At 50.0% G+C, this 17,152-nt stretch overlaps 1 protein-coding gene across 3 annotated transcripts in view; it reads right to left on the minus strand.

Moving 5' to 3' along the window:
- Positions 1-273: 273 nt before the first annotated feature.
- ccnd2a (cyclin D2, a) overlaps positions 274-17,152 on the minus strand; it is a 110,602-nt gene continuing 93,723 nt past the window's right edge. For all 3 annotated transcript variants that reach the window (XM_062462754.1, XM_062462755.1, XM_062462752.1), the window contains 2 exons: positions 9,009-9,157; positions 274-4,647 (listed from right to left, as the gene is read on the minus strand). In XM_062462754.1, coding sequence (XP_062318738.1) covers positions 4,483-4,647; positions 9,009-9,157 — 314 coding nt within the window. In that variant the 3' untranslated portion in view covers positions 274-4,482. The remainder of the gene's footprint in view (positions 4,648-9,008; positions 9,158-17,152) is intronic.

Raw genomic sequence — 17,152 nt, forward strand, 5'->3', positions numbered from 1 at the left:
GTTACGTACCATCTCTGGTGGTGACCCCAGGACTTGGAGAGGGTAAACTTTAGTATCAAACAACGAACAATAGCCCTATGTAAGCTTCATCTCATTGGTTGCTGCAACCATTCTCCTTTTCTTTGTCACCTCCTTGTCTTCCTCAAGGGTTTTCTCTCTACTACGAGGAATGTCAGCGACACTTTCTCACTTGTTTACTGCTCTGGTACCGGACACCGCAAACACTGCAGGATCACATTGATGCTCAAAAAAGAAATTAGAATAACATGAATGTGGTGTCACACTATTTAAAGCAGAATTTTATTGAACAGAGGTTGTGCAATAAACATTGAGGTACATGATGGGAATTATAGTGGAGTTAAAGGAACTAAAAGAGACATCACTGTGGAAATGCACTTTTGTGGTGAGTTGCTTGATTGGTCAATCCAGCCAACATCAACATTCTGGATTGGTCTACACATCACGACTGCTGGAGGTTCCCAGACCAATGGGATGGTGGTAGAAGCCAGCTAGCTCAACATGTTTTGGGATAAATCCCAATTGATCAACATTCAATGTGATTATTACAAAGCATGGTGGGATCATGTTTCCCCATTACAACGGTGACCAGACAAGTCATATATGGAGCACCAAAATGGACGTTATCTCTTATATATTTGACCATGGAAGTGCTTATGGTTTGGAAGTGGGCCCCTCCTCCACTGGGTGTATGAGTCCATGTGGGAGCCTTGAACATGCAGGTGTCAGCCATGCAGGGGAACAAGAGACCCCTCCAACACAGTTTAGTACGTTTCATTACATCCTGGTGCCAATACGTCAAATACTTAAAAGTATATGAGGTGAGTTTGATTATCTCACAACATCCCTTCTTGAGGGCTGTTTCATTGGGTTCTTTCTAATGAGAACACCAGTTCCACATATAGACCAATATGTGTACATGGTTTGGTACCCAGGTCTGTGATCATGAACTGTCACACGTTCTGCTGTTCCTCTCAAGGCTCCCTAACTGCAGAGTTTTGAGGTAATGAGAGAGTTGTTTCTAACCTTTTTAACCAGTAAACCTGAGGTATAGACATACCGCATTTTTATGTGACCAAGAAAAGAGAGAAAAATAGATAAAAAAGAGAAAAGAAACATGCTATCTAAGCAAAAAAAAAAAAGAAACAAAACAAACCAACAAAAAAACACTGTACAAAGAACATTTCCAGTCGAATACTCATGTCATGTTCTTCTATTACCATCTAATTTCAGGAATCTGAACGTATCTCATAAGCAGTAAAATAATTATATTATAATACAAATGTTTATAAAATAGCAGCACACTCAAGTGATACATCACAACTAGGTAATGTTATTCATCTGTAATATAAGAATGAAACAAAAATCATAGCTTTTAGCAGCGCAAAAAGGACAATAATAATAAACTCAATAAAAATATTGACACTTTTACAATGTCTTCACACCTTCTCCTCTTCACTTTGGAATACAGTATCTCTAAACACTAACTCTAGACAGGGTTGGAATACAGTATCTCTAAACACTAACTCTAGACAGGGTTGGATTTGCCCCATTACACAACACAAATCTTACAGGTGGTCTACCAAACACAGTCAACTACATAGTAGATTTAAGAAAATATCATGATTTGATGCACGTTCAGAGTTGCTGGAAGAATATCCGGGAATAACATGGAAAATGATGAACAAGGGCATGTTTTGGTTAGAGACTGAAATCTAATTTTATGACATCAGTTTCTCAAAAGTGACACACTTCTTTTGAGTAACCTGTTAAAAAGTTCCTCTCATTTGTCCCTCTGCCTAACGTGCACAAACGCACCAAAGCTTTATCCCCTTTTGAAACACAGCCTCGCCATTTAAATCCTTTGAGATTTGAAATATTCTATTTGCCCTCAGAAAATGTCCTCCTCTGTGTAGTTAGTACACAGCCCATGTGACTTGGATTTATTCACTATCAAAGCAGATCAAATAGGAACAAAAGATTCAAGTAAACAAATATTTCATAATTATATAACCACCAAAATAAAATTCTAAAAAAATAAACTAAAACAACTAAAATAAAACCTCTTTTTTTGTATTTTAATGCAGCCTTTTTTTCAACAGAAAATTTGCATTGGCATAGTTTTTGTTGAAATACATTAAATGGTCAGACTTGCCTTTCCTTTGCACGAGCAATATTGTTAAGGAATGTTTTTCAATATTCGGAATGTCCTCTGTCCTTAGGTGTCGCTGTTTTATTTGGACACCTGCTTGTTACCATGGGAACGTACATCTGACATCCGGGAAACCAGCCCTACTTAGTAAACCAAAGAAAGAAAACTAAAAAAACTAACAAGAAAAAAACTGAAAACATCAATAGAGCCCCCGATCCAGACACATTTTCTGGCTCGTCTCTTCTCCATGGGAACATGTTTTCAAAGTGCTTTGCTGTTGTTTAAATCATAGGCGCATTGAAACAGGACTAAAACGATGCATTGATTATATCCCCCCTGCTCTGATATTTCCTCAAAGAGTGATCATCCTAGAAGGGCCAGCTCACAGCTAAAAGGCTGGCTACCATCCTAGTTCATCACTCTTTGCAAAGAACATTCCCGAACATGGATCTTGAAGTTAAAATACGAGGCCTTTAGGCTTAAGATTTTGAACTGCCCACTGGCCTGTTCCTGGCCACTCCCCCTCCCCTCACAGCAGCATACTCCTCTCCTCCATCCATCCATCCTTTGATCATCCCCCTCCCTAGCACCCCCCCATCCTTCCTCTCATGAATCCCACCCTAACCTTGCCACACGCTGTCCCCCCCACACCTCCAAACACACTGATCCCATCCTCCAAACCTATCGGGGGTGCCTTTCATTTACCTCAAATGTTGTACTTGATTGTTCACCAGTGTACCACTGGTAATATCTTTCTGGGTTACCTAAATCAAATGTGCCCTAAGTGTGCAGTACATTGACCAAAGTCTGTTTCCGCACTCTACTATCCTCTACGCTTAAAGTCCTCCTATGTACTATCATGTATCCTCCAGTCAATGAGGCTTCCCAGAACCTCAACCACCTTACAGCCACTGACATGGAACACAGTGTCATGTGGCTGTATTCAATTGGGACATTGGCAGTGATAAGGAAAAACTTGAAATACCTCAAATGTGAGGTGATGGCCCTCCGAAACAGCTCATATTAGGGCCTTAGATAACCAAAAAATAGACTAGGTCTTAACGGAGACAACATAAAATCTCTCTCACCTTTCTCTAATCTCTCCATCTCTCTGTCTACCTCTCAGCATCTCTGTAAGACAGTGCAGTCTGATACTGGTCCTTTACTCTGCGGCAGTGATGCAGTTTAGATGCCCTGGTCTGAACCCTGGTCTGAACCCTGGTCTGAATCCTGGTCTAATCCCTGGTCTGGACCCTGGTCTAATCCCTGGTCTGAACCCTGGTCTAATCCCTGGTCTGGACCCTGGTCTAATCCCTGGTCTGGACCCTGGTCTGATCCCTGGTCTGATCCCTGGTCTGATCCCTGGTCTGGACCCTGGTCTGATCCCTGGTCTGAACCCTGGTCTGATCCCTGGTCTGATCCCTGGTCTGATCCCTGGTCTGATCCCTCGTCTGGACCCTGGTCTGATCCCTGGTCTGAACCCTGGTCTGATCCCTCGTCTGGACCCTGGTCTGATCCCTGGTCTGAACCCTGGTCTGTCTCTTTAGTCTGGCCTGGTCTGGACTCTCAGGTGTTGAGCAGTAATGGTATAACACAGTCTCTGTCTCTGTTTCTCGTTTGCTCTGTCACTCTCACAAACACGTGCACGCACGCACACATACGTACACACCTACACACAAGCAACCTGACAAAAAGAGCTTTTTGATGTCAACATTAATATTAATAGTAATAATAATTGGCTGTCGTCTCCATCTTTCTTTCTCAAAGATCTGTCAATGCATCCATACTCGTCATCAGCGTACAGGCCAGTCCCTGCTGCCTGCGGCTTCACACCTGCTCTGAAGAGAGCCCACATGATGCGTCTCACACCGACCAACAAGGTATAAACAAAACCAAAACCTTCGCCCCCAGTGTGACCCCGTATCTGCAAGGTTGGCCACCCCACTACATGTTAAAAAGTCATATTTTCAAGATATTATTTCCAGATAACTCTATCATAAATTGAGTGGGATATGACTCATGTAAATGGGATGCAACACTGCTTGTTTGCTCAAGTTCATAGCTTTTCAAATAGACTATATATCTTAGAAATATCTATCTTGTATCTAAAATAGCTTTGATTTTATAATATACATGGGCACATGTTTTGTATTACAAAATAGGAAACCTACAAAAACTAGCATGCACTTTTTTTTGAGGGGTATGTTGTTTTTTGTAGTTTTTGTGTTTTTGTAGTTTTTTTTTCTTCTTCTTATCAATATATTGTAACTCGTGGCACTGCGGTTGCTCTCTTGCGGCCCCTGGTGGAAATTTCAGAGGTTGACGTCTCGTACGTCCGTGGGGGTGCTGGACTGGTCGACCTCGTCGAGGGCTTTGCTGCTGGGGCCTCTCTGAACCTGCTGCTGCTGTTGCCGGCCCTCACGTAGGCTGCTCACCAGCACACGCTCAATCTGCTCCTGACAGGCCTTCAGCACATCCTGGAAACACCACACACAAACGGACACTTAGAGATCCTAGCAGACACAGTGTGCACGCATAGACTCATCTAAAACACACAGAGACGTTCTGGGAGTCACAGAAAGCTGTCATGGAATCATGGGCCCTAGAAAGGGGCCAGTTCCAGGTTTGAAAGGGCCATGAGCTGGTTTCCCCCCGAACACAGACAGACAGCCAAGACAACGACCAGGCCTGGGCATTACATCAGCCCACCTGCCAACACCTCCCACGCTCACACACACACACACACACACACACACACACACACACACACACACACACACACACACGCACACACACACACACACACACACACCAAACAGTAGTAGCCTTGACAACAGTGAAAACACAGGTAGTACTAAAGCTATGTTAATTACATCCCCCTCCTGTGGGAAACACAAAGGTGGTATTTTTTTTTAACAAGAGCCAGCCTCTCTCTCTTTTTCTTCCTCCATGTCTCCCTCTCTCTTTGCCTTCAGGGGATCCAACTGAGCTCCCTCCATCTCGTGTTTCAGGATCAAAGCAGCGCTCCAGAACCTGAGAACTCTCTTGGGAGGACCACCCCTCAACAACATTAAGCCCTCATCCCCTCCACGACGGTGGGATGATGGAGGGATGATGAAGGGGACATGAGACCCAAGGAAGAGCGGAGGAGGGAAACAAGGGAAGTCTAAACAAACTCAAGCAACCGGTGTGGGCTTCTTGGGGGAGTACGCAGGGTGTTGGAGAGGGAGTAGTGTTCTAGATTGTTGAACTGACAGGGTGTAAAAAAAGTGCATCTTCGACCAGTGCTTGCAGTGCCTCCTGGTGGAAGAATTCCACAATGCACCACACATACACACACTGGTTTTAAACACCGGATGTCTGTGAGAGAATGGTACAAACAATCACAGCAGATCTAAACCTGATGAGCCCCAATCAGACCCCGGCTCTGTGGTGGGGCAGTCAGACCTGGTCTTGGATCTGTAAGCTGCCAGAGTGAATATGTTGAAATGTACCTCAGGAGCTGGTCCAGGTCAGCTTCCTGGAAGAAGAAAAAGGAGGCCAGGAAGTTCACGCAGTGAAAGGATGAAGGGACAGCCCAGCAAGCACGTGAACAAACCATGTCAGAGATAGGACACATCTTTAGACAGTCTAAGGTCTGATGATTTACACCTTATGCCTATCGTCTTGGCCTGACCTGGCCAACAGAATGTGTGTTTGGGGGGTTAGGTGAGAGGGCTGAGTGCCTCTGGGAGGGCGTTTCCCATGACAACAGTGATGACCCGGCCGAGCTTGCCATCCGTTTTACACCAAACAGACCCTAACCCAAACAGACCCTAACCCTAACAGAACCTAACCCTAACCCTAGCTTGCCAGCCGTTTTACACCAAACAGACCCTAACCCTAACTGTAACAGACCCTAACCCAAACAGACCCTAACCCTAACCCAAACAGACCCTAACCCTAACAGACCCTAACCCAAACAGACCCTAACCCTAACCCAAACAGACCCTAACCCTAACCCAAACAGACCCTAACCCTAACAGACCCTAACCCTAACCCAAACAGACCCTAACCTTAACAGACCTTAACCCTAACCCAAACAGACAGTCTGAAAAAAAACTCAGTTCCTCTGAGAAAATTAACTAAAATGTGTGTGTGTGTGGGGGGGGGGGGGGGGGTGAGGGTGGAGTGAGGGTGTGTGGGGGGGGGTGGAGTGTGGGTGTGTGGGGGGGGGGTGGAGTGAGGGTGTGTGTGGGGGGAGGGGGGTGAGGGTGTACTGTAGGATCGGAACACTGTATTGCAGCCCTAAACAGGACCTAAACAAAAGCTTTGACCAATCCGTTGGTGGAATTGGGGTTGTGGGACAAAGCTAAGGAGCATGGTTTATTTGTGTGACATCATGGCGGGCGAGGAGTGGATGGAGGTGCTAACAGCTGGTTCAATACGTTGACACGTCACACCTGTGAACATTGAACCAGACTGAGGAAGCATGCCAATGCAACGGATCTTCGGTTCTTCATTTTCTCTGGGTAGATGGGCCAAAAAATGGCAACGTCCGTGACGCTCCATTCCACAAGGAGGAGGAAGTGGAGCAGACAGACAGGAAGTGAGAGAGTGGCCGGGGGTGAGGGACCACAGCAGATGGAAGAGGTGTGGTCAGGCTGCTGAGATGTCTGCATCCTGAGGGGGGGGGGGGCACACACCATATTACCCCCATGTCAGCCAGTGTCACCACTAAACTGTGGCGTGTGTGTGTGATGTGTCTAAGTGAGTGAGTGTGAAAGAGCCACAGATAAAGAGAGATGTTCTTGAAGTTTTGAAACTGATCCTAATGAAGCGTTCAAGAACAACACTGACGATGATAAACATATGGGTCGTCCTGGTAACAGCTGAATCATTGCTGAGTGGATGACGACCACACACGGAACAGGAAAACGTAAAGAGAGAGAGAGGAGAGAGGAAAGGAAGGTGAATTAGGGAATCCGTTAAAGAAGTGGACAGAAGAAGGAAAGACCAAACACGGAGTGTGTGACCGGAAGAGAAAAAAGATGAATGAGAGCGAGAGAGTGGCGCCTTGCCAAGCCCAGCAGATCAAGAGCAGGAAGGGATTTTCAATTTTCACTCCTGGTCATTTCTGCTTCCTTTCCTTTTGCCCTACTCATCAGAACACTGAGGACTTCTGCTTCTGTTGGGTCGACACACTTCTTTTTTTCAAAACCACAAAACACATGTTGTCATATCAGATGTTCTAATAGTTAAAAATGTGTTGCACAGACCCATATTACACCAACTAAGTGTGAAACAGTGTGAATACACTGTAAACTGAATTACAAGGTAAAAAAAATGCAGAGCAGCTTTATTTATTTCTACAACTGCCAATATTTTTTTCTTCTCAAATTGAATATCCCTCACTGGCCATCTGAGGGTACTCTCTCTGGTCCAGGATACACACACACACACACACAATCAACACACACACAGTTGGAGATCGTGGCTTCTAGATACCGCAGACGCCTGCAGGGTGCCAAGGGGCTGGTGGTGCTGCCATCAGCTCTGGCACCGGCTCATGTTTGGCCTGGCCCTCGTCACTCTCTGCTCCGTGAGCTGTCCCCCGCGAGGAAGCAAGCCAAACCAAGATGTGCACTGGAGCCCACCCCACGTACACCTCGCACGTCACGCTTCTGACTGGAGGAGAGGCGGCCGTGAAGCGGCCGTGAGGCATGGTGATGATGGAGTCAGAGATTGAGAGGAGAAGGAATAAGTGTGAAATTATTCTGCCCATGCAGGAAGTCAAATTCCTTGCTGTAACAGTAAGGACATCTCGGCTGTTCCTGACGGACTCCAACCCTTACCTTTATCCCAACGTAACCCCAAAATCTGCTACATATCCTCTAAGATCTAATCCTCCAACCTCAAACAGTCACCAGCCTGGTGCAGAACCTCTGTGCAGCGCTCATCTTGTCTTTCACAAACCAGCCACACCTCTCAGAAGCACCAAGTACCTCTCCTCTGCCCCCGTCAGACCCCCATGTCTGCATACTTCATATTCTCTCTCTCCTACAGAATCCTGACCTCAGCTCCTCTCGATCCCCCCCCTCCTCACCTCCACAGAGGAAAGCCCCCCTCCTCACCTCCACAGAGGAAAGCCAGGCCCCTCTGGGCAAGCTGTGGTGGTGGACCTGCGTGCTGCCACAGCTCCAACACCGTGCTCACACTCCATCCACACAGCAACACACTCAACTGCCGTGCTGATTGGCTGGCGTGCTGATTGGCTGGCGTGCTGATTGGCTGAATGGCTGGCTGGCCTGCCTGCCTTCCCGTAAACCAGCATCTCAAACCTGCCCACTGGCTGTATTAAGAGCTCCCTCTCTTCCTCGTACACACACATGCGCACACACAAAGACCACACACTAACACACATATGTCAGGTGACCTTTGGAATGAGGGACAGGGCTCAGAGCCGTATGGGAAACGCATAGGACAGAAATGTGGCCTGGTCTCAGATGAAGAGCCTGTGGTAGGTTGTCTCTGGTTGGCTGTCATGCTTCATACAGAGCAGGTCACCTCTGTGTGGGAGGACCAGGCACAATAAAGGGTTTGTAAAAAGTTTCAAGTTCCAAAATGTTCAGTTTCACTTGAGGACCTGCTCTGACTAACATGGAGAATATTGACCACATGAACAAGCAGTCATCTCTCTTACTTAAAGAATGGGTGTCAAAAATCTGTTGAATCTGTGAGAAAACATCGACATCGAAATCTTAAAGAGATCATTTCAACCTTGTCCCACGTGCATGAAAGTCATGGCATCACCGTGCTGCTACACGGAATCACATCAAGATTCTCGTGTCACACTCACCATGTCTGTGTTTGTGATCTTGGCTAGCAGCTCAGTCAGACTGTCGCCCCACTGTGATTGGTCCACGGAGTCCAACTGCAGGCCGCAGATAGCTGCTCCTACGCTGCCCGTGGCGATCATGGAAGGAGGGTACATGGCGAAGTTGAAATCTGGAAGAGGAGAGAAGGAAGAAGTTGATGGGGTGCAGATGTTCAGGAGCCGGAAGCACCCAGAAGCAGCTCTGCAGCTCGGAGACGAGCTGAGGGTATGAACACACACTCATAGGTGAGCAGAACTAAGGGACAGAACACACACTCATAGGTGAGCTCACAGAGAATCGTGAGACCTGAACGACTCCCATCCATTCACACAACACGTCAAACAATCGGGTTACGGACATCCAAATGCTCGGCTAGAAACAGTCTGATGGGTGTATGTCATAGTAATACAGAATCCTATTGTGGGGCTCCTCCCACTTACGTTCCTGGAGGGATTCAGGATCGTGAAGGTTCGGAAACAACTGAAAAGCAACTTTATCGTCTGTCTGTCTGTCTGTCTGTCTCTCTCTCTCTCTCTCTCTCTCTCTCTCTCTCTCTCTCTCTCTCTCTCTCTCTCTCTCTCTCTCTCTCTCTCTCTCTCTCTCTCTCTCTCTCTCTCTCTCTGTCTCTGTCTCTGTCTCTGTCTGTCTCTATCTCTCTCTCTCTCTCTCTCTCTCTCTCTCTCTCTCTCTCTCTCTCTCTCTGTCTCTGTCTCTGTCTCTGTCTGTCTCTATCTCTCTCTCTCTGTCTCTCTGTCTGTCTCTGTCTCCTTCCAGCCCTCCTCCCCTGTCCTGACCCTTTTCTTCCATCTCCTGAGTAAATGGTGTGCTGGTTGTGAGCGCCGACAGCCCGGGGAGCAGCAGGGGATGAAAGCAGCACACAGACGGTGCCAGGGCTCGCTGCTGTAGGTCCCTTCTTTCATTCCACGTGTGGCTGGGCCGGGCGGCTCAAAGCCCCTCAAACCCTGTCTGCTCCCCTCACTGTCATTCAGAATGCAAGGAGACAGCTTGCAAACAGCCGAGAGGGAGAGGGAGGGAGACAGAGAAAGGGGGAGGGAGAGAGAGAGAGGGAGAGGGGGGTGGGGTTGTAGAAGGCAGCAGGCAGAGGTTGTTGCTATGGGCAATGTCACTCGAACCCTGCCAGAGGCTGTTGTGTGAGTGGAGAGGAGGGGGGGGGGCTCCAGAGTGTGGCTCAATCGTCTTGACATCATCACCTCAGCATCGAGACGCACCCGAGTCTCGCCCTCTCTCAGCGAACCGCATGGCTGGAGATGAAGGAAGGGGGAGGGTGCTCGATATGTGTGTGTGTGTGTGTGTGTGTATGTGTGGGGAAGCTCCTGGTGACAAGGAGTTTGGGTGCGGGGGGGTTACACCGTGTGACTGATCACCACGTCCACACCTATGTGAGTTTTTGGAAAGGGAAAAGAAAATTCAATTTACCCCTCCTCCTCTCCCACACATCTACCCACTCCTCTTCACCCCCCCTCCTACCCCCCTCCTACCCCCCCCCCCCCCCCCCCCTGAATATCACCATATTCTATTGCAAAGCAAACCGGGAGGTGAGATTCTCTTCTCTTTCTGCTCTCTCTCTCTTCTCTGGACTCTCCTCCTTTCTTTTCTTTTTCCAAATCAAAGACATGGGCCTTTTCATAGCTGTAAAGGCAGCCCTAAGCTAGCTTCTTAACATGCAGAGCCAGCCTGAGTTCTCATCTTGCGGCTCAGTGTTGACAAATAAATGAACTTATTATACAGCCCTGTATTGAAGACAAGCCAGGGCCAGGAGGAGAAATCACAGAGAGAGAGAGAGAGAGAGAGAGAGAGAGAGAGAGAGAGAGAGAGAGAGAGAGAGAGAGAGAGAGAGAGAGAGAGAGAGAGAGAGAGAGAGAGAGAGAGAGAGAGAGAGAGAGAGAGAGAGAGAGAGAGAGAGAGAGAGAGAGAGAGAGAGAGAGAGAGAGAGAGAGAGACTGCATTACATCACAGCTTTAAGAGCATAGCCTTCTATAGATAATGGGGACAAAGGCAAGCACGGGCATACTGTATATGTACTTTGTGTGTGTGTACAATATGTGTGTGTGTGTGAATGTGCGTGTACAATGTGTGTGTGAGTGTGTGCAGATGCGTGAACGAGTGAGTGTACGTTTGTAACAATCCACACACACACACACAGACCGTAGAGTTAAGTAGACAGCAGTGGGCAGCAATCTGATCTCTCACTGCGGAGACAAGACAGGACTGTGGCAGGGTGCGGGCGCGTGCAGCTTTCACAGGGGCATCAGGGGGGACTGGGGGGACTGGGGGCTGTGTGTGCTGGAGGAAAGAAGGGCCCTGTTTCAGGCCACCTCATTGATATTCATACAGAAGATAAACAGTATATGTAACTGAGTGGAGACGCCTGTGAGGGAGCGCTCTCTGGGAACAGCTACTGGCTGCCTGGCCTGGCCTGGCCTGGCCTGGGCTGGGCTGGCCTGGCCTGGCCTGGCCTAGGCTGGGCTGGGCTGGCCTGGCCTGGCCTAGGCCGGGCTGGCCTGGCCAGGGCTTACATCCTTCAATACTCCTTTCTCCTCCACCCATTCACTCCCCCCCCGCCCTCAATCCCCTCTCCTCCCTCACACATCCACGCACACACAACCTTCCCATGGCCACCATGTCATGGCCAGCTTCTGGGTGGGGGAGATGCCCTGTACTGTATAAACAGCCAACTTGTAAATTAATTAGAGCTGGAAAATTGACTGACAGCCAAAAAGGTTGGATTTTTTTTCTCCTGGCGCAATAAATCAAGAGTCTGTGTTGTGCACAGATGTGAGGCCTGTTGACTTTGTTTTTTAAGAGGCTTAAACGTTTTGAGGAGCCGGGGTTTGTTGATTGATTAAGGTCAAATACAAACATCAGTCTGGGATTGGCAAGGCGGTACGCTTCACCACTAATGGAGTGGACCTGGTAGTCAAAACAAGGTCTGCAGACACACAGCCTGACTGCAGACCTGCCCACAGGGCACCCTCACAGAGTCGCTGGCAGATTCATAAGAAGACACAGAGAGAGAGACAGAGACAAAGAGGGAGAGATAAAGTGACAGAGAAAAAAGGAAGACGAGAGAAATAAACAAAGTTTGATGGAGAGGGCAATAAAGAGAGGAGGGAAGTTATCTAACAGGAAATAATCATCATCCAACATTTTGATGTTCGCTGGTTTCATCATTCCATAACAAATTATTTACAACTTTCGTTTCTCAAGAAAATGAGGAGGACATTGGGTTTATGTGTAGGTCACTACGGCCTGCGTGTGTGTATGTATCTCTGTGTGTGTGTGAGTGAGTGAGTGAGTGAGTGAGTGAGTGAGAGACAGAGAGAGGAACAGGGGAAGGAGGAGGTGAAAGAGACAGATAATCACCTGTCTATCCCTCCCCTTCTCTGTTGTGTACAAGTTGGGTCCATCCGCTGATTACACTGACTTCACAGTCAACCCCTCATGTGAGTACGTGAGGTAAATGGTAACTTCTAGAATACATCCCGTGTTAGGCTCTGTTAACAGTCGCACTGCTTTCTTTGATATGGTCTCAGAGTGACTAAGCCATCCGGTAATTTCCGGCATGGTGTTGGTTACACCAGTGAGGTGTGTGGGTGTGTGTAGGAGGGGTGTCCAGCGCATGCCTCTTGATGATACACCATTTGTCATCCCACAAATCCATGATGCAGAGGCTGTACCCTGATACACACACACACACTATCTCACACACACACACACACACTATCTCTCTCTCACACACACACACATTTCTCCTGTTTGCTTACAACAAATCCTGTGTGTGTGTGTACAGGAGCTGTAGGATGAATCACTGTTCATTAGTGTGGAGGAGAGGAAGTGGGTTCTATATCCTGCTGGAACATTCCATCCACCCCTCCTACCAGCACCATCCACTCCCCCTACCAACACCATCCACCCCCCCTACCAACACCATCCACCCCCCCTACCAACACCATCCACCCCCCTCCCAACACCATCCACCCCCCCTACCAGCACCATCCACTCCCCCTACCAACACCATCCACCCTCCCTACCAACACCATCCACCCCCCCTCCCAACACCATCCACCCCCCCTACCAGCACCATCCACCCCCCCTACCAACACCATCCACCCCCCCTACCAGCACCATCCACCCCCCCTACCAACACCATCCACCCCCCCTCCCAACACCATCCACCCCCCCTACCAACACCATCCACCCCTCCTACCAACACCATCCACCCCCCCTACCAGCACCATCCACCCCCCCTACCAACACCATCCACCCCCCCTCCCAACACCATCCACCCCCCCCTACCAACACCATCCACCCCTCCTACCAACACCATCCACCCCCCCTACCAGCACCATCCACCCCACCTACCAACACCATCCACCCCTCCTACCAACACCATCCACCCCTCCTACCAACACCATCCACCCTCCCTACCAACACCATCCACCCCCCCTACCAGCACCATCCACCCCACCTACCAACACCATACACCCCTCCTACCAACACCATCCACCCCCCCTACCAGCACCATCCACCCCACCTACCAACACCATCCACCCCTCCTACCAACACCATCCACCCCTCCTACCAACACCATCCACCCTCCCTACCAACACCATCCACCCCCCCTACCAGCACCATCCACCCCACCTACCAACACCATACACCCCTCCTACCAACACCATCCACCCCCCCTACCAGCACCATACACTCCCCCTACCAACACCATCCACCCTCCCTACCAACACCATCCACCCCCCCTACCAACACCATCCACCCCCCCTACCAACACCATCCACCCCTCCTACCAACACCATCCACCCCTCCTACCAACACCATCCACCCTCCCTACCAACACCATCCACCCCCCCTACCAGCACCATACACTCCCCCTACCAACACCATCCACCCCTCCTACCAACACCATCCACCCCTCCTACCAACACCATCCACCCTCCCTACCAACACCATCCACCCCCCCTACCAGCACCATACACTCCCCCTACCAACACCATCCACCCCCCCTACCAACACCATCCACCCCCCTCCCAACACCATCCACCCCTCCTACCAACACCATCCACCCCACCTACCAACACCATCCACCCCTCCTACCAACACCATCCACCCCACCTACCAACACCATCCACCCCTCCTACCAACACCATCCACCCCACCTACCAACACCATCCACCCCTCCTACCAGCACCATCCACCCCCCCTACCAACACCATCCACCCTACCTACCAACACCATCCACCCCTCCTACCAACACCATCCACCCCTCCTACCAACACCATCCACCCCACCTACCAACACCATCCACCCCTCCTACCAGCACCATCCACCCCCCCTACCAACACCATCCACCCTACCTACCAACACCATCCACCCCTCCTACCAACACCATCCACCCCTCCTACCAACACCATCCACCCCCCCTACCAACACCATCCACCCCCCCTACCAACACCATCCACCCCACCTACCAACACCATCCACCCCTCCTACCAACACCATCCACCCCACCTACCAACACCATCCACCCCTCCTACCAACACCATCCACCCCCCCTACCAACACCATCCACCCCTCCTACCAACACCATCCACCCTCCCTACCAACACCATCCACCCCTCCTACCAACACCATCCACCCCACCTACCAACACCATCTACCCTACCTACCAACACCATCCACCCCTCCTACCAACACCATCCACCCCCCCTACCAACACCATCCACCCCCCTCCCAACACCATCCACCCCACCTACCAACACCATCCACCCCACCTCCCAACACCATCCACCCTACCTACCAACACCATCCACCCTACCTACCAACACCATCCACCCCTCCTACCAACACCATCCACCCCTCCTACCAACACCATCCACCCCTCCTACCAACACCATCCACCCTCCCTACCAACACCATCCACCCCCCCTACCAGCACCATACACTCCCCCTACCAACACCATCCACCCCCCCTACCAACACCATCCACCCCACCTACCAACACCATCCACCCCTCCTACCAACACCATCCACCCCACCTACCAACACCATCCACCCCCCTCCCAACACCATCCACCCCACCTACCAACACCATCCACCCCACCTCCCAACACCATCCACCCTACCTACCAACACCATCCACCCTACCTACCAACACCATCCACCCCTCCTACCAACACCATCCACCCCTCCTACCAACACCATCCACCCCACCTACCAACACCATCCACCCCTCCTACCAACACCATCCACCCCACCTACCAACACCATCCACCCCTCCTACCAACACCATCCACCCCACCTACCAACACCATCCACCCCTCCTACCAGCACCATCCACCCCCCCTACCAACACCATCCACCCTACCTACCAACACCATCCACCCCTCCTACCAACACCATCCACCCCTCCTACCAACACCATCCACCCTCCCTACCAACACCATCCACCCCCCCTACCAGCACCATACACTCCCCCTACCAACACCATCCACCCCCCCTACCAACACCATCCACCCCACCTACCAACACCATCCACCCCTCCTACCAACACCATCCACCCCACCTACCAACACCATCCACCCCTCCTACCAACACCATCCACCCCACCTACCAACACCATCTACCCTACCTACCAACACCATCCACCCCTCCTACCAACACCATCCACCCCCCCTACCAACACCATCCACCCCCCTCCCAACACCATCCACCCCACCTACCAACACCATCCACCCCACCTCCCAACACCATCCACCCTACCTACCAACACCATCCACCCTACCTACCAACACCATCCACCCCTCCTACCAACACCATCCACCCCCCTCCCAACACCATCCACCCTACCTACCAACACCATCCACCCCTCCTACCAACACCATCCACCCCCCTCCCAACACCATCCACCCCTCCTACCAACACCATCCACCCCCCCTACCAACACCATCCACCCCCCTACCAACACCATCCACCCCTCCTACCAACACCATCCACCCCACCTCCCAACATCAACTTATACAGGCGGCTTTTACTCAAGCAGGATTTCTGTGAACTATTATTAGAGTATCAGAACAATCCGTCCAGAGCACATGTTAGTACGGGGTTAAAGAGAAACAAAAACAGTACCTAGGAAGGATCTCAACTGTCTCGATGTCTCAGAGAACTTATCACCACTGACATGGTCAGTGTTTCAATAGACCATAACTCCCACTGTGTTCCTGAAATAGGTTATGAAGAACATACAGTTCTACAACCAGACCATGAAGAACAGTCCAGCATTGTTCCAGAACCAGCACATGAAATTGAATCCAGACCACCAGAACCACCAAACTCCAAAAGACCCTAATGTACGTAAATTTCCAAAACCTGATGAAGACATGAGCATACAGTTCTAGAACCAGCTCAGGATCAAATTTGGTAGAGCTGATTGCAGTCACATAGCTCCACTCTCGAGAGATGGTGGGAGATGGTGGGGGACATAAGAAGTGCAGGGTGTCTGACTGAAGATACAGGCCATAATCTCCCTTAATGAGCTTGTTCCCCCCTCCATTCTCCTCCAGGCAGCCCGAGGGATGTGATGGTGTTGGTATCAAGCGCCCCCGCTGAGCTGACCCTTGCATGCCTCTGCATATGAAAGGTAGGGGCCGGCCTTTTGTCTCCTTTCTCCCAGACTCTCTCTGAGCCCAGGACACATTTGCATAGCGCTGAATGGAACGTCCGAGATGTTATTAATTAATACTAAGGGGGGGGGGGGGGGACTGCACTGCACCCATCTGACAAAATCCCACCAAGTGCCTTCGAACGGAACTATTTTATCAAAGAGAGGAACCATTAAAAACTGAGAGGGCTTTTATAAACCTTTCCTACCGCTCTCTCCTTCTTTCTTTCTCTCTTTCAAAAACAGAAGGCTTGGTTCTAAGAGAGCGACGGGGGTTGGGGGATCTAAGAGCATGAAATACTGAGGCGACAGGTGACCCACTGTCAACTGTCTTGCAAATTTAAATCCCTCTAGAAATCTCCTCCTCCTCCTCCTCCAGCTCTACCTACCCGCCCTGCTCAGGGAGAGAGACAAGAGCAGGATTCTCACCAG

This window comes from Osmerus eperlanus, chromosome 5 (genome assembly GCF_963692335.1).
Source record: "Osmerus eperlanus chromosome 5, fOsmEpe2.1, whole genome shotgun sequence".
Classification (NCBI taxonomy): domain Eukaryota; kingdom Metazoa; phylum Chordata; class Actinopteri; order Osmeriformes; family Osmeridae; genus Osmerus; species Osmerus eperlanus.